The 19,129-nt window shown below is 44.5% G+C and overlaps 1 protein-coding gene across 1 annotated transcript in view; it reads right to left on the minus strand.

Annotated features, from left to right (window-relative positions):
• The window catches only part of lamb2l (laminin, beta 2-like), a 91,557-nt gene extending 72,900 nt beyond the window's left edge, over nucleotides 1–18,657 (minus strand). Inside the window, exons 1-2 of the mRNA XM_080733514.1 lie at nucleotides 18,579–18,657; nucleotides 2,584–2,659 (exon numbers count right to left, since the gene is read on the minus strand). Of these exons, the coding sequence (XP_080589640.1) occupies nucleotides 2,584–2,626 (43 nt within the window). The 5' untranslated portion in view covers nucleotides 2,627–2,659; nucleotides 18,579–18,657. The remainder of the gene's footprint in view (nucleotides 1–2,583; nucleotides 2,660–18,578) is intronic.
• Between the last annotated feature and the right edge of the window lie 472 nt (nucleotides 18,658–19,129).

Genomic DNA, 19,129 nt, shown 5'->3' on the forward strand with positions numbered 1-19,129 from the left:
CCCAGCGTGCCTATATGCGAATGTCTGGAGAAAATAGGTGATTTATTGTAAGATATCTGGCTCTGAAATCACCCTCTGACATCACTGAGATGTCAGGGGAACCACAATAACAGAATCCCTTTTATGCCCTTATATGGAGATCCCTGATGTCATCAATTTTAAGCCCATATCTAACAGGACTTCATATGGGAAAGCCCATATATGGAGGCCACATCAACAGAATCCATATGTGGCCAAGACAGATGGCCAAGACAGTCCATATCTGTGTGGCTGGTTCTACAGACAGGGATCTCCATATATGGGCATAAAAGGGATTGTATGTATGATGTCAGATGTCATAGACGTCATAGGACTTTTACATAACGAATAACTGAGTAAGCTAACTGAGCACGTTTGGAGTCTCACAGCATATCTCCATCTACAATCTGGGCATCAGGTGTCTTTGGTAACTGGTCCGATATACATCACTGGCTAGATGGCCAAGACATGGCGTGGGTGTTTATTTACTTATTTTTGGAGTCTAAGTCTTACACTGCAATACGCAAACACTCTTATCCAATGACTATGTCAAATTAACTGATTGTTATCAGACAATACAGATATTTGATACTATTGCAGAACTGATTTGAATTGACATCAGGTCAGTGAGGACACGTTCACTTCCTCAGCCATACTGTCCCCCATAAAGTAAATACCGGTACTATACAGTGTACCTGTGTTTAGAGCAGGGTCCTGTGATTAAGGTGTATGAAATAATGATGGATTAGGCCTAATGACAACGTATGGGTGACTTGGAGAAATGGAGAAGACAGAGAGAGAGAGAGAGAGAGAGAGAGAGAGAGAGAGAGAGAGAGAGAGAGAGAGAGAGAGAGAGAGCGAGAGAGAGCAAGAGAGAAAGAGAGAAAGAGAGAGAGAGAGAGCAAGAGAGAGAGAGAGAGAGAGAGAGAGAGATAGAGAGAGAGAGATAGAGAGAGAGAGAGAGAGAGAGAGAGAGAGAGAGAGAGAGAGAGAGAGAGGTGCGTATGAATAAACCCACTTCTCCCTAAAGGCAAACCTTTAAGATTTTAGATTTGGCCCCTGGCAACAGCTGGTTACAAACACACACACACACACACGCACACGCACACGCACACGCACACGCACACGCACACGGGCATGCGCACGCGCACGCGCACGCACACGCACACGCACACGCACACGCACACACACACACACACTCACAAATCATCACATCACGCAATCTCACACACAGGAACAAACAATAAGCGTTCCCGCCCATTCCCATCTCCGCCCACGCTCTCATCTCCACCTAGGAACAGACTGTTGAGAACACATCAGTCAAACAACAGACCAGCTATGACAGCCTGATAAGGTACCTGGCACGGAAGACTAGAGCCAGACCCATATATTGGTTTTGATACCTGCAATTATGCAGCCAATGTGTTTTACTAATACAAAGAAATTATAGATCTACAAGCTTACTTAACACATTGCGTGCCAATACCTGAAGTTACACTACTACGCATTGTGAGCTCGTGTTTGATGGTTAAATAAAATAAACTTCAGTTCATATGTATTTTATACACTGTGAGACCGAGACGTGACACTTCCTGGATGTCGTGATACGAGGACTTACAGTAAAAGCTTGTTTAAAGAGACTGGCCAACAGAACGGAGGGGAGATGTGTTATATGTGCTGTACTCCCAGGTGTACAGGTTCCCTGACGGCCGGACTACACCAAGCCGTTTCGCGCGCGTCAGTGCGTATGCGTGCGTATGCGGGGCGCGCGCGCGTATGAGCGTTTTGGATAGATCCAATATATATCAATTCAGCCGGCTACACCAGGCGTACGGATAGCGCGAACCACGGATACGCATTCCCTAAAAATAGGATCGGTTCTATTTTTTAAGCAGGCGTATGCGTTTTGTGCACAGACTATCTGGTCTTCCTCACATATACTCCCTCCTTGGTGTAGCCTGGAGCGTTTACGCATACGCGAGCGTCTTCACGGACAGTACGCGCGTATGCACGCATTTTTTGGTGTAGTCCGGCCGTGAGTCTTTTGTGTGTTGCTCTACCTGTCGCTTGTAGAGCAGAAAGCTCAAGCGCTCTCACACAATGCTACTAATCACACCCCTGTAGAGGAGAACCCAGCCGAGGTTGTCAGTGAATAGGACAGAATAGGGAGAGGATGAAACAGAGGTGACCCCTGCGGCCTGTCTGTCTGTCTGTCTGTGGCTAATACTGAGACTCGGAGCTTGTGTGGTCCTAGTAACTAGGCAGCTTGACAAAGGCAGTATGTATACTGTACAGTCAAAACCACAATAGGACAATGAGCATAATGTTGACTCTTTGACATAGAAACATCCCTTTTCACACTCAAATATCATGCTGAAGGAAAGGCAGAAGAAAAGACAATCCACTTTTTGATGCCTTGTCTAAAGGTAACTCTCCATGAAACGTATTACTACAGATCACTACGGACTATGTTAAGACACACATTAGCCTACAGCCCAGCTCATTGAAAAACATTATTTTCGCTTTCACTGAAGAGATGTGAAGAGGAAGGTGACGTCCACTCACCCAGGATGAGCAGCCCCAGACACACAGCCATGACCGAGGGCATCGGGGACACTGGGACACCAGGCTGTCTCTGTGGCTGAAAGACAGACAGGAACAATGACATTGATTTGGAGCACAGTCATGAAGACGCATACACAGCAAATTCTGAAGTGTTGATTTTGAAAGTTTAAAGTTTAAATGTTTCTTAAATTGTTGAACCAGGGTGTTTTGTTGAAACCGTAAGGACAATCAGTGCAGTCAGCGTGCGTGCATTGTGAACCACCTACAGTATAGATGCATCTAGTAAATAGTAAGTAAAAGTCTGTGCTGTCTCTACGCTGCTGTTAAGACTACATGAGCTCAAGGTAAGTCTGTGTGTAAGATAGCAGTGCATCCTGACCTCAATTTAGGCTAAATACTGTAGTAAAACTAAATATTTAGACAACATGGGAGCTGGTCGTTGACAACTGTCAGTTGAAAATAGCAATGACTGTTGTGTCGCCCCCAGCTCCTCTTTGTATTGGGTGGAAGATAGGGCCCAAGTGGTTAAGTCCGAAAGTGGGCCTATAAGGAACTGTGAACAAACAAATGATGATAGTCACACAGATGTGAGGGGTGAAGACATGGGTGCTCAATATGCATGGTGTATGTGGAGGGGTCTGTCAATTGTAGTATGGCGTTGAAGTGTAGTCCTTGGGTCAGAGGTATTGATGGGACTGTCTTGTGACACAGAGTAGAGAAAGGGCTCTGCTGTGTACCCAGGATCCACAAACATGAAGTAACTGAATAGAGGAGTCAAAGCTGTGATGAGCGTGCATGCGTGTGTGTGTGTGCATGTGTGTGGGTGTGTTTGTGTGTGTGTGTGTGTGTGTGTGTGTGTCATTGAATACGCAGGGCAAACAAGCGGGCGAGTGAGTACACACTTCATTCACAGGTTGCACACTAAACCAGTCTTTGACCTCTCAAACAAATACATGTGGCTACAGGAAGGAAAAGGGGATGTGTGTAAATGAAAAGAGTGACAAACAATATGCACTGTCATGGAATTGCAGTCCAGGGTGAGTCATGGCCTTGTAAATGTGACATTTTACTTTTTGACAACACAGAAATAACTTCATTGGTCCATCCTATATTACATTCTAGAACTGACAGAGCGGTGCATTCTACAGAGCGGTGCATTCTACAGAGCGGTGCATTCTACCGATCGACGACCCAAAGCAGTCCAATTGGCTAGGACTGATCACGTGGCACACGTGCCGACGTCCTCACGTCACACCAGCGCCATACGTGCTGACGTAGAGTCAACACCAGGCTAACATTTAGCTAAACAAATGATGTACTCACGTTTGCATAGTCAATAGCACTACTGTCCACATTCCAGTACATTCCATCACTTAGGCACGAGTCCCGATAACATTAACATAATCTTCATGTATGTACATCCAATTACAGCAACGTAACGTTACTCTTTTTAATTCGCGGAGTTCTTCACCGGAAGTGACCGGAAACGTGCTGCGGCACAATAGTTCCGCCACAATAGTTCCCCCCCCAAAACATTTTTTTTTTTTCATTTTCTTTTTTTTTTTTCAAAAAAATTTTTTTTTTCAAAAAATGTTTTTTTTTTTCAAAAAACTTTTTTTTTAGCCATATGAGCTTTTCACGTTAACAACGAGGCGAGGGGGCGTAGATGTGAGCGGCGCATAGCGCCGCGAACCTCTAGTTTGGTTATATTTTGAGTCTCGCTGAGACCGAGATTTGAAGATGCATAAAATAAAAAAATCCTGAATAGAATTTCAGCTAATGAGTTAATGCGCCAAATGACTGAATTATCTGCTATGCCACTGTTCTGCTTAGGTTGAGGATGGGGTGCTCTGGAGTAGACCCCTTTGAGAGTGGGGCAGAGAGGGGGCCATGCAAGCTGGAAGGCTCTCAAGAGCTCTGCAAGGACGTCTAGTGCCTCTCAACTGCTGCAAAGTTATAGACATCTTGCAAGGGCGTGTAGAGCCTCTCAGCTGCTGCATGGCTATAGAGATGGGGCTACTGCTAAACTAGTACGGTAAATCACTCCAGCTTTTCAGTCCGAACAGCTCTGTAGGCAGGAGACTGAGTTCTACAGCCCATTCTAATCCTGGTGCATTGTATCATTAATGACCATTGTGCATGATTTAGGAATCAAAGCCATTGGTTCTGGATAACAGCATTAGATACTGGTCTCCTCTAAAATAACCTAACCATAACAATATTATATACAATATTATTCATCTGCATTCGCATGATGCTTCTGTAGCACAAACTTACATACATAGTAAAATAATTGGTGTGTGCTATGACCAAAAGATGCTTCCCATAGAGAACGAGTTTAGCAACCACAACAAAGTACTGCAAGACAGGTTTGTGGTTTAACTGTAAAATTGCTTGATGAGATTACAGTTTAACCACAGGCAAGAGGTAGTGACATTACACAGCGAGACATTTTAAATCAGAATTTTCCCATAACAAGTGTCAATAACTACTTACTAACTTTTACGTACTTATAGTTATTACTTACTTACTTACTGGATTTTACTGTGTAAGATTGATGAACTTCTGATAAGGCTAAAATTTTTACATCAGGACAAACAACACTTCTGTCAATACCAGTAACACACTTTCAACAGTAACACCATGGTCAATGTTAATCTGATCTCGCCATTTACAAACTGAATAAAACAAAACTTGAGCAAGTACTCACACAGCCACAAGTCACTTGCCTATCCTCTAGCACAGTGTCTCTCTCACTCTCTGTCTCTCTGTGTGTCAGTAAAGCAGGTTCTCCCTCACATCGCATGTGCACGTGTGAGAACGCCGGTGTGTAAGCTCATGTGTGCATTTCTGTGCACGCACATGTGGGTGTGTGTATACGTGTCGGTATGTGGGGAAAAAATACAAAAAAGTCCTGCCAGAACAACTAACCGCGGTGATGTGAAAACTGAGGGACTGCCACCGGCCAATCAGAAGTGACCCCCCACTCCCCTCCCCAAACGGTCCTCTACACTCTTTTCTCACTCTCACTCTCTCTCGGTCTCTCCCTGCATCACCCCCCCCCCCCCCCCACCCTCGCCACCGGGGCAGTGGGGTGAATGGACAGCCATTCTTATTCTAATGCCCCCGTCACTCTTAGAGCCACTGGCTGAAAGAGGGGAACGGTCTCCAGGCTGCTGGAATGTACCACCCCTTTCTTCTGGACACTGAGATAGAGAGAGAGAGAGAGAGACAGAGGGAGACAGAGAGAGAAAGACAGACAGACAGACAGACAGACAGACAGACAGACAGACAGACAGACAGACAGACAGACAGACAGACAGACAGACAGACAGACAGAGAGGGATAGAGAGAGAGAGGGAGACAGAGACAGACAGACAGACAGACAGACAGACAGACAGACAGACAGACAGACAGACACAGAGAGAGAGAGGGATAGAGAGAGAGAGAGAGAGAGAGAGAAAGAGGGAGGGAGGCAGGGAGGGACAGAATGTAGATGATAGGACAACAGAAAAAGGTGAAAGATGGAGGTGAAATAGAGGGTAAGCAACTGATATGAGTAGGAAAGACATTTTTTGTCAGATAAAGGGAACGAGTGAGTAAGAAGGAATGTTATCTCAAATGAGATGGAGAGACAGAGAGGGAGATATATAGAGACAGATGATATGTAGGGAGAGAGGGGTAAAGAGTAGAGATGAAGGGAGTGTAAAACACCAGTGGTTCCTAAACCCAAAAGACAAATTTGGCGTTTTCCTGGGACCCAAACTAGTAAAAATAGCAGATCTACAAGCTCACAGCCTCACACCATGTTTTTGTCACTATTTCTATTTCACTTTGTTATGATTTATTTATGAAATACTAATCGATGAAAAGTTGTGATTTTTTTAGTTTGTCTTTTATTAAATCTTTTGAAATAATATTATTTTTAATGTAGGGGGAAAAAATGATATTTACTCACGACCCATGAAAATTGGTCCACGACCCAAACATGGGTCCCCAGTCCGACCCACTGTTTGGGAAGCGATGCCCTATACAGTAAAGCCCTCAGTGTTCAAATATACAAATGTTTGTAATTCCAAGAGTTTGGTTACATTTACACTCTTTATTACTGTAGTGGTCAAATGCAATTCCCCATTATCTATCTGACCCTTCTCTCAATGGTGGCAAAGCAAGAAATATCTGACCATCGGATAACAACTTCTGAAATCTGTTGTAAATGGTACATTGGCTGCATTTATCCTTACTCACATTCTAACCTATTCACAAACTGACGGCAGAGGAAACCATGCAAGGCGCCAACCTGCTCATCTGGAGCATTTAAGGGTTCAGTAGCTCAATGACACTTTAAAACGCAACCAGGAGGAGCTACAGCAGGGTTCCCCAATAGGCGGCCCGCGGGCCATTTGCGGCCCGCGGGGGGCTACTGTCTGGCCCCCACCAACCCCAGTAATAATGGTGGTATAAGAGAAGCAACAACACTAGTATATCGTCATGTCGGGTGGAAACCTTGTATCTCCAAATTTGTATTTTCTTTCGCAAAGTAAAGCCCTGCTTCATCATACAAGGCCGTCGCACAAAAGTAGTGAAAACAGCCGATCTACAAGCACACAACGCCTCGCACCTTGTATCATTTATGCAAAACGAACGGTTTTGGACATACCGGTACAAGCTTTTCACCCGACAACGACGATATCTGAACTGTCGCTGGAGTAGCGGGAACGCCACCATCGCCCCTGCAATGTTGTGGCCCTCGGCTTGGTACCCTAAATATAATTCGCCCCTTGGGGAAAACTAATTGGGGAACCCTGAGCTACAGTATTCTTCCTGAGCCACTGCCACCTATACTGCTGTTGTCATTTTATGTCCAAGGAATGTGTGTCCCCAACTCCATATGTGGGCAAGACTGGGCATGTCCTATTGATGATGTCATGAAGACATGCCCACAGTAACTTGCTAACCATGGCTACAGATTGCGCAAGAAAGCCAAGCTGTTATAGACCCCGTCTTGTTTCTGTCAAAATGACTTCAAGGTCAAGCATGTTTCTTTGGATTTGGCTTGTCATTGTGACTCCAGTCTGTGGACCATTTAACTACTGTACATCCAATACTGCCCTGCACAGTAACTCTCTGAGTTATATGAACACAAAGGACTTTACTGTCACATTGCAGGTTTACAGGTGTAAAGAAGAGGTTGTTTTTTCCATGCATGCTCCATCATTTGTAGTTGTTGTGATAAGGGAGAGGATAGAGGTCCACATAGTTCACATACAACCCCCTCAAAAGCCCCTGGAGTGGACCCTACCTTGAGAACCACTGAACCAGTGATTTACACCTATGCTTCTTTATTCCTCCTAAAGCAGAAGTTGACCTGGTTGGAAGTGAGGAGACAGAGTTGCGTTATTGTGAAGCCTTTTGTAAAAGTCATGGATGCGAAAGACACAGAGATAGAAAGACAAAGACAGAGGGAGTGAAAAAGAAATGGAGAATGAATGAGAGACGCAGAGATAGGAGAGAGAGCGATAAAGAGTGTGAGAGTGTGCGTGTGTGTGTGTGTGTGTGTGTGTGTGTGAGAGAGAGAGAGAGAGAGAGAGAGAGAGAGAGACTCAGCCCAACAACAAAAACCACAGGCGAGAACAAAGAGACGTTCTCATTCACAGCTCTGTGGTGACGTGACCCTTGAACTCCTCTATAGAGGGACGGAGGGGCACAGCGGAGCAGGCCGGGGGGCCGGGGTACCGCATGTGACACAGCAACCGCAGCAGAAGCCAGCGGTGAAAGTTCAAGCTAAGTAATCTCATCACGGCACATGGTCAGCCATGGTCAAGTTAGAAGGCGGAGGCTCTATGAGGATGCCGCTGATTGGGACGAGATATCCACTATTTGGAAAACAACAACAAGGCAGTGTCACAGAATTAAAGGAGTAGTTCACCCTCAAAATTACTTTTTATTCACGCCATGGAGACTTGAGTTTAATAATTATTATTTGAATTTGTTGCATTCCTAAGACAAAAAATGTAAAAAGTAAATTTACCCCCATTGATTCCGGGAGCCAAATGCATTTGGGTCCCCATCCAGATGGGGGTAAATTTATTGTAATCAAATTATTGTCACAAAAACCCAAAAAATATTATTGAACTCAAGTCTCCATGGCGTGAGTAATCAATAGAAAAAAATGTCATTTTGGGGGTGAACTACTCCTTTATGCAAATGGGGAGACCACATAATGTTTTACGATCTTAATTTTGACTAAATGCAACGGGACAAAGTTGAGATACATGATCAACTAACGCTGAATGCTTTTTCAAAATTGGAATAGTTTCCAGAACTATAATTATTGGACAATAAATGTCAGCAATTATCAAGCACTTCATATATTAAGTATATATAGAACCTTGATATACAGCTTGCACCTGTGTACAAAACGATAAGAGGGAACGTGAGACAGGAACAGTGCCACCCGTATACCTCCTACTGTCTAGCAGTTAGACAAAGCCAGGAGCTCTGGAGACTCTAGTAGTAGTCCAAACAAACCAGGCTCCCATATCCCTAAATACAATAACATGATAAGCCTGGCGCTGTATGTGTGTGTGTGTGTGTGTGTGTGTGTGTGTGTGTGTGTGTGTGTGACTGTGTGTGTGTGTGTGTGTGTGTGTGTGTGTGTGTGTGTGTGTGTGTGTGTGTGTGTGTGTGGGTGTGTGTGTGTGTGTGTTTGTGTGTGTGTGTGTGTGTGTGTGCGTACGCGCGCGCGCAAGTGCGCGCGAGTGCGCGTGAACTTGTGTGTGGGTGAGCATATCAAACGAAAGGCTATTGCCTGAGCTGCTAAATCCAGTACAAGTCCTAGTATGCCACAGGGTGACACACTGTGTTTAAGGCCCTCTCCAATAAGGTGGAGACAGGATCAGATCACTCTGAGGTCATGGAAGAGGAGTGGGGTGGGGGTGGTTAGTCTGGATTCTCTGGAAGAAGATGACTTTCTTTTATATGCACTGGTGAGTCACTGAAAGGCATCCAAGCATCCGTTCTGGGCTTATGGTAATTCATTAAACTAATGTGATGATGCCCCCTCCGGTTATACAATACTTCTTATCCAATGTATATTAAAATTGGCTACTGGGCACCGCTCTCCCTTGATTCCTTGGCAATTTATAGACTGAGTTTGAGATGAATCAATCAAGGCATTGCTGTGTGTCTGGAAAATAAAAGTCTGGAAAGAACAACACAAATCCCTATACATGGAGATATAACATGAATCTGAATCCATAAATCTATAAAATGTAATATGTTCAGATGTGAATATATTAGCAGAATGAACAACGAGGGCGTCCAGGTAAAGCTGTGGTAATGTTTCAGCCCATTACCCTTGGCCTAGAGACTGGGGTTCAAATGCCTCCAGCTTGGCAGGGACTCCAATGAACACAATTGACTGTGTTTGTGGGTGGGAACTGAAGCATGTTTCTGGTCTGCATGCGTTAAGCGAGCCCTTGGCCCCTAGCAGAGAAACCCCTCTGTCAGAGGAGACATGATTGTCTACAGTACACTCTCGCCAAGTTCAAACAGTAGGGGTCAGCGACAGAGAGGCACTATATATATAGGGGGCACGGTGGCGCAGTGGTTAGCGCTTCTGTCCTTGGTTCGATTCCTGCTGGGGGACGCTGTGGGCGTGTTCCTCCCTCCGTGTCATCAGTACCCACACCCTAGGTGGGGTTGGCGATAGGGCCTTTCTGTGTGGAGATTGCATGTTCTCCCCGTATCTCCTAGGGTAGTTGCCCTCACAAAAACATGCAGTAGTCCTGATTTCTCTACTACCTCCCCCTAGCCACAGCCAGCCAGGTGCTCCCAAATTCCCCTGGCGTGGCAGGGGTAGAGCGGAAACCAGGACTACAGGTTAGGTAGTTGGCACAGGGTGAGAAAATGGGTTGCAAAACCATGGGATAAAACTTATAGATTAAAAGAGAGGCACTATATACATGGGGGGATTGGCAAAACAACTAAATTGGGAAAAAGTAGTCTCAGAAAAGTCTGTTTTTTACATTTCTGCTGAGGTATTGTCCTCCTATCACCTGCATTACTGATAGAACTGTGTCAGTGTATAGAGCTGGAACTGGCAGCGCAAAGGTGCAAGAAAAACTTCTACGTCTAATGTTCATAGATGTGCCCATTAATGGCATGGTAGAGTGTGGCACCACAACGGCTCCTGGTGGGCTGCATGGGGTTGAGTCCTGCCCCTCCTGAACCGTTCCTCTTTGAGTTTTCATACCGTATCAGACAATACGAAACAAATACAAAATATAGTTTGGTTTTATCCTGATGACCCGATCAATGTCCTTGAAGACTTTCCCAACAACTGTATCTGTAATCCAAACAGGCTGGAACGAGACCTTGAGTATACTTGCGCAGTAAACATGTTCTGCTTATAGTTAAACTTTATATTGTCTGTGGACAGCTTCACTGTACAGGATACAACGTTCAGAGCACTAATAACTAGGACACAAAGCATCACACCATGATGTGTGCTTCACTGTTGGAGAACTTCTTTTCTCTCTTGCTAATTCAGACGATGAGCTTCAGGCAGGGCTATTTGTCAACCAGTAGGTGCCATACCGACACCAGGGTCTAAAATACATTTCTCAATGGAAGAGTAGGGAGACAGACCACCTCCAACCACTGCAGATGTGGCCAGTTACGTATATATCGTATTACTATACCGGTAGATTAGTTAAAATAATATTTTATTCATTAAAAAATAAGTTCTGGATTTAGTATCAGAGGAAGCTGTGTACAAAATATACCTTCACTGCAGGAAAACCTAAATATTGCCAAGAGGCAGACCACCCAAATACAGCACGTGCAACTCCAGGGAGCGAGGGATTTAGTTTAACCATAGTGTTTAACATGGAAACAGTCTCCCATCAAACGCCTCCTAATCCGTTACAGACGTCGACATATCATCATCTATTATAACATAGGAAATCTCATAACTCCATCTCTGTCGCAGTGCTAAAGGTGAGATCAGAAGCATACGTCCTTCCTTGCACTGTTGACAATGTAGAGGACTAGAGGTGAAGACGCTCGCTTCCAGACACCCCCCCCCCCCCCTCCAACGTTTACAGTTTCTCTAAAATGCTGTGGCATGTCTTTTTTTTTACTGGAACCTGCAAGCATGATCACAATGATTGTACCGCTTCTACCATTTTATACCAAATATACAATTTATTTTTGCATTGTGTTTTCACGACTGTTTTCTTTTTTGTGTGTTTGCATAGTACTGTGTTCTATCTGTCTGTCATTCAATGTTATATGGAAAAAAAGGATCTCAATGTAAATAAGCCATGTGCTTTCCTGAGCGCATCCTTTTAGTTGACATTGTACCAGTGAACTGTACTGTCATGATACCTTTTCCTATGCAAAAATAAATACTTCAATCAATCAATCAATTGTGGCTACTGTCCACTAGCTCTATGTTCGCTTCAGAATGGTTTTTAATTATTATTTAATTGTTTGTTTTCAAATAACTGAATGGCTTGGCGCCTCAGTACCTCTCTGACCTTTTAGATGTCCATATACTCCTTCAAGGTCTTTGCAGTCCACTAAATAAGTGAAACTTCTCATCCCAAAGAAATTGTTCAATATACCCCAAATCTATTTTTAACGCGTATTTTGTTGACATGCCCAAAAATGGAACGCTAACGTTCATGTACTTAGACAGGCTCCCTCTCAGCTTTACTCAATCTAAAGGATGTACCGGTACCAACCCCCAAGATAGGATTGTACAATAACAGTGCCTCTCTCCAGGCTTGAATGGAACAACGTGAGATGAAGTTGGACAGATAGCCTGCATATTTCCCCCACAACTGACCCAGATATCAAGTGAAGCAGACATTACATATAGTCTACCACAAGACATAGCAACACACTTTCCTTCACATGCTTCAAAGATGTTTATGCTTGTGTGTGAGCATGCATGTGCAATCTGCTATGTGTACATGGGAGGGTACGTTTAAAGGCATGACAGAGCTGCTGATTCATTTATTAGGACATACAGTAAGGGGCAGCAGTGGCTCAGGAGGTAGAGCGGCCGCGGGAAAATCCTGTTTGGCCGGTGTCCCGATAGGGCGGTGTAGCGACGGCGAAGTGGACTAAGAGGGGCAAATGTATGAACGGGCTCTCCTACCGTACTGATGAGCAATACAATGGTTATGTGCTCACACGTCACACGTCACACTTTTTCCCTGCTTATATCTCCGCACCCGTTGACCCGATCCATGCCAGATTTTACACACACACTCCTTGCCTGCCAAACTACAACCTCCAAGGACCCCCGGATGGGACCCCCAGATGTAAAAAATGAACAAATGTGCAAAAATGACCAAATGACCACCCCAACGGGGCTGCTCACGGGGAATTCCCGGGGACCACCGACTCCTGGTGCTCCAGAACGGATGCAAAAGTGGTGGCGCCCCCAGTGGAGGACCCCCTGCCACTGCAGCGCACATAAAATGCCGTAACTCGGGCTAGGAGCGTCCGGGAGAGCCGGGGCCGGTACCTATTCGTCCGCCAAGGCAACGCGGAGACCCCACCCCTCATTTCTCACATGGCCCTATTGTAGCGCCACCTTCAGGCCGATTTTTAAAACACATTTTTGGACACTGCTCCTACAGTTTTTGCCCTAAAATCACGAATATCACTACACAGCATGTCTACACTCATGTCATCAACATGGATCAGGAAGATTTTGGAAAAACAAATTTTTGCCCTATTTGTGGAGATAAGCCACCTACGGTCGCTTATCTCCCGATTAGGGAGTCTTACTGGTATGTCACAGTTATTGTCCACGACATTGCAAGCGGCGCGAAGGCCAGCGGACCTTGGTCCTGCTCTTCGCGCCCGAGCGCCACGCGAGTTACGAAGCCGTGGTGAATGCAATCGTTATATTTATGCCCAGACCTTAAGGCCTGGGCAAGCGCACGATAAACGCATGAATGGGATGAAGATCGCTTGCTTTACAGTCTGTTGGAAAGGCTCCCCCACCGCCTTATCGCTGCACCGCCCTATCGGGACACCGGCCAAACGGGACTAGCCCGCGGCCGCTTGGGAACCGGAAGGCCTTCAGTTTGCTCCGCCAGAGTTGAAGTGTCGAAGTGTCCTTGAGCAAGACACTGAACTCCTAATTGCTCCCGAGGAGCAGGTTGATGCCTTGCATGGTTTCCTCCACCATCGGTGTATGAATGTGTGTGTGAATGGGTGAATGTAATGCACAATCATTGTAAAGTGCCTTGGATATATAAATATATATATAAATGCACCATTTACATAATGCCATATCTCCATGGGGAGATCTGAGGGGTGTGTAGATGGTATGAAGTCAAAAGAGACACTGTTTTCTGTATCCATAGATGAAATCTTACTTGATGATCAGGACTTTAAACACCCTTTATGCAATGAATGAATATGAATAGAACTATAAATAAAAGTATTAGAATGTGTGTGTGTGTGTGTGTGTGTGTGTGTGTGTGTGTGTGTGTGTGTGTGTGTGTGTGTGCGCGCACGTGCGTGTGTGCGTGCGTGCGTATACAATACTAGTATGTGTGTGTGATGTCCTCTCAGTCACCCTGACATTGTGTATCGGCTCCAGTCTCTACAGGTGATATATCAGAGAAATTAAACTTTAACTAAACGCACAGCAGAACTCACCTGAGGACATGACCGGAGAGTAGCCAGTTAGAAACCTTAGTAGTGACTACATCACACAAACATGCCGCACACGCATGGACACACAATGAAATCCTCAGCACAACATCTGCAAGTGTATGCTCGCATGCGCTTGTTCACACACATCTCAGATACAGCACACACAGAAGTGTGCACGCACACAACACAAGCACATCATACTCTGTAGGCTACAAACATAGAAACGTTCAAAAATCACAACTGCATAACCCCGATCACATGTGCATCCACACAAAAAAGCCAGAGATACTGTTGCAGGAGGTGAAGGTGTTTGGGATAACTGTCACATTTATTATTTGCTTTCATTAAATGAGGTGTAATACCAACCTTAACTATGTCTACATAAAAAGCAGGGGGAAACACGTTTGACATTTCTTCAGTGTACTACACTCGAGATTAAAGTTCAATGAATCCTTGACTGATTCCCTAGTAACTTTCAGACGTTCAGGACATTTATTATGGTTATAAGCCACTGCTAACCCTGCTAATTTCACTTACAGTCACAGAGCTGTTGCTATTGTGTATAGTTTGTGATTTATTTTAACCCTCCTTATTCTTCTTGACGTTAAGCTTGCTAATAAATAAGGGACATCATGAAGGTAATGTTTTTCTTTCATTTAAAGGAGTGGGGAGACCAATCTCTGTTTAGGGCGACTTACTTTGAAAGGCAGGATATTTTGGCAGCTCTTTCAATGACAGGCCGGTAATTGCAACTAATTTGTTTCCTGTTGCCAGAGTAATGTCATCAACCTTTTCAGTGTGTATGTGTGAGGAAGAGACAGAAATAGATATGCAGTACTTTATGTATCTTCCTGAGAGGTAATTACAGCTCTCTGGCTGCTGATCATTAATCCTTCTTTATACTTTGTTTGTCGCCTGTATTGCGCGCTTAAAATAGCAGATCTACAAGCTCACAATACAGCATGCTGGGACGTGTTGTGAGCTTGTAGATTAGCTATTTTCCACCTTTATTCCATCAAAGGTTTGGATTACTCATACTTGTGTAAACAGACTGTGAATTAAATTCACCAGGCAACGCGGAAAAAGCTTCAAACAACCACACCCCTTGACCATGGGATTATGTCATACGCACAAGCACTTCTGAATGTGTCAACTACCCACTTGAACTTCAATTATAGAAATACTAAATGAATACATGTGAACTAGCTGTATGGTATTATGTTATCGCAGCTGACAGAAGGTGGCATGGAGCCAGATGTTAGAGAGAGGAAGAGAGTGGGACTAGAAGATAGATAAAGAAAGGGAATGAAGGTCAGTGAAAGAGAGAGTAAAGAGAGAATGAAATGGTTGCATCTTGTCATGTTTTTCAATTGAAATTTGGCCTTAATGCGACAAAGCAAGACAGACTGCCAAGGATATATCATTAATGAATTGAAATGAATGAATTTAGCTCGTAAGAGCATTGCAGAATGCAGATCCAATGCACCCAGTCTTTGGTACAGTATGAATACATTCAGGGTGACTGGCAATGGTATACTTCAAGCCCTAGATGCAGACTAGAAGAATCATCACATCCTTTGCCTATGGTCTGAATTTGGCATTTTCTTGATTATTTTTTACATATATTATTTATAGGTTGTGCGTGCCCCTATAGGGCAATAAATGTTTCATTCATTCATTCTCTAGTCAGACGGTTGGAGACAAGGGTTTGATTTGTGTCAGGGGACCTGATTATGAGTGACATGGTCACAGAGACGCCCCCGAGAGAAGCTCACATATCAAAGACACACTGATGCAGTCAGTGCTGGGTGGCGGTTGTCAGTGGCGAGAGGCCCACTGCCCTGCAGATTACACAGTCACACACACACACACACACACACACACACACACACACACACACACACACACACACACACACACACACACACACGCAAGTGTGTAGACATATGTATGTACCTACATACACACGCCCAGAGTACAGATGTCTGTAGTGCAGACATTCCTGCACACGCACGCACACACGGACGCACACACACACACACACACACACACACACACACACACACACACACACACACACACACACACAAACACACACACACACACACACACACACACACACACACGCGCACACATCCGACCCCTACTTTGCCCCCCCCCCCCATCCTCTTGTCAGCAGGTGCTGACAAGAGCAAGGCACCACCAGCGGAAGCTGGAAAGAAAAAATAAAAAAATAAATGGGGAGCAGAGGTAGGAAGACCAGGTTGTTCATAAAGGGTACGTTTGGTTCCATATTCTCATAAGATTATAGCACTGAGGGTTTTTTTTTTAATTAGTTTTTAGTTTTTAATATTTGAGTAGAAAATAAATACTTTTGTCGATTTATATATCCTGCTTTCTGTCACTGAAATGACTAAATGTACCCTTTAATAAAGTAAATAGAATAGAATGGAACATAGAATACTTGATAATACTTAATAACATAGAAACTTGGTTGTAAACACATTCAGACATTTGGCAACAACAGAAACGCTACGATAAATATCCAGTTACAATACATAGCACAAGCACAAGATGACAGCTTATCCTGACATTAAGATCAAACTATAGTATAAAGTAATGAGAGTACAGCTGTAGCTCTTTCTGCGAGAGGTTTCTGCTTGCTCCACAACTGAGAAATCCAGCGATCCTAGTCATGTTGGTTGATAATACATCTAGGGGCTTGGGTCCAGATGTGATGTTGGCCTACAGCTACAGTATGAAGCATCTGTACCATCTCATTCTATTGGTAGAAGTTGCCTGAATGCCCACAATGGATATTGGTTACATTTAAAAGCACAGAAAAAAGCTCAGGGGTCACCAGGGTCAAGAGGTTGTGGGTCTTGCTTACCAGGGACCAATGTCCCTTTCTCCCTCCCAGTTCTGCCACTTGTGGCCTGGGTGACTCGTGGTTCCTCTTAACCCTTCAGGTTGGAGGCTTGGAGCTGTCTCAGTGGCTGCTGGGTGAGGGGCCATGTCGCTGAGCTGCTTAAAGATACACAAAGCCTGTAATGGCCCTGGGAACCTGCAGCTATACAGACCCACACGTCCAAATGTGGGCACAGCAATGGGGGACACATTTGGTGGGAAAAGCCAATTAGCAATAACTTCAAGGACACATAAGCAGTGGATTTTGTTTTACATTAAAAACAAAGGTTCGAGTTGGATAATGGAACAATAAAATGGTCCATTCTCCTGTGAACCTGTTGGGTGTTGTTGTATACGTTTGTTGATGACACAAAATATGTAGACCTATGTGGTGGTATCACTAGATTTACGGATGTGACTTCGGTACAAGACCATATCACTGCACAGGCTACGAATAAGCAAACTGTAAAACTGTTTTCCCAACATTTGTAGGTCACCAGACATAAATACTACTGACACTAGTACTACTATCCTACTGCAAACTATATGGCAACTGCATTAAATTTAAAAAAAAAACTCCCTCAGTGACAGAAATGGACTGCTATCATAATCATAGGCAATCAATGCTCCCTGCCCTGCATGGCGACAGTTAACAGGACTCAGTCAGGAGGGCCACACAGCCAAAAAACACAAGCACAAATCACAGATGTAGGATTGGTCAGTACCCAGAATGGACGACCTGCTGCTGCTCTGGCGAGCATAGCACTGCTGCATGCCAAAACCAGAGAAGCACACCTTATTTCACCTTTCAGACTGATGATGAGATAAAAAGAAACAAAGAAAGAAACAAAGAAAGAAAGAAAGAAAGAAAGAAAGATTTAAACCTTGTTCTAGAATATGACTTACATCACTGTGACGGACAAATAAATACATTAATTAATAAAGGCTGTGTGCTGCTGGACGTTAGGGTTAATTTCCAGCACAACGTTGCTCGTCACCAAATAAAAGCTCACAGAAAGGATGCGTAAAAAAGTAGACCTATATGCTAGTAAATTCTGTTTGTCGTTGCAGGTAGGCTAAAAGTTTAAAAAATAAAATAAAATAGACCCTATAATACAGCAAAAATGCAGGGTGATATAGTGATACAATAATTAATTTGCAGACAGCTATATGACTACAGTTACAGTATACACCACCTGCCCTGCGCGCATTTTCAGTGGATGAAAATGGTCGCTCAGTCTCAACAGTACATGATTTAATACCACTTTTTATATAGTCTATGTCGAAGCAATATCCCATCCCTGCTCACGGCAGGCTGCTATATTCTATCTAGAACGAACAAACATGAAAAGAACATCTTCAAATAATTAAATAGAAAGACAAGATGGAGCACGACCCACCTGTTCGCCTAATTCTCTCGGTTTCCACTTGTTCTAGTGCTAACTGACTGACGCAGAGCGAGACCCACTCCACTCCAGTATGACCACCTGTATGAGTCCCTGCATGTAGCAGTGCAGCCAGTCGCTCATGTACCGACAGTGGGTGGAGCCCAGCCCGCAGACAGTCAGACAGAGAGACAGTAGATGGACCCCCCTGGCCCCTGCTGTATCGAGTACGATAGTCGATCTACGAGCCCACAACGCGTCGCTATCGGTCGCTGGCTATGCCATGCGTTGAGAGCTTGCAGATCGACTATTTCGGCCTTATCTTTAGCCTACTGCGTGATTTGGAATTGCACACGCGTTCTGGGCAAACCCCGCCCATGGAAGCTTTTGATTGGCTGAACTGGCGCTAGGGAGCGCTCCTTTTTGTCCGCTTGGACCGCACAGAGGTGCGCGGTGCGTTTATCGTGCGCTTGCCCAGGCCTTACGGCCTGGGCATAAATAGAACGATTGCATTCACCACGGCTTCGTAACTCGCGCGGCGCTCCGCCGGCCGCGCGGCCCTGGCC

The sequence above is a fragment of the Nannobrachium achirus genome (genome assembly GCF_963921795.1).
Source record: "Nannobrachium achirus genome assembly, chromosome: 9".
NCBI classification, from domain to species: Eukaryota; Metazoa; Chordata; class Actinopteri; order Myctophiformes; family Myctophidae; genus Nannobrachium; species Nannobrachium achirus.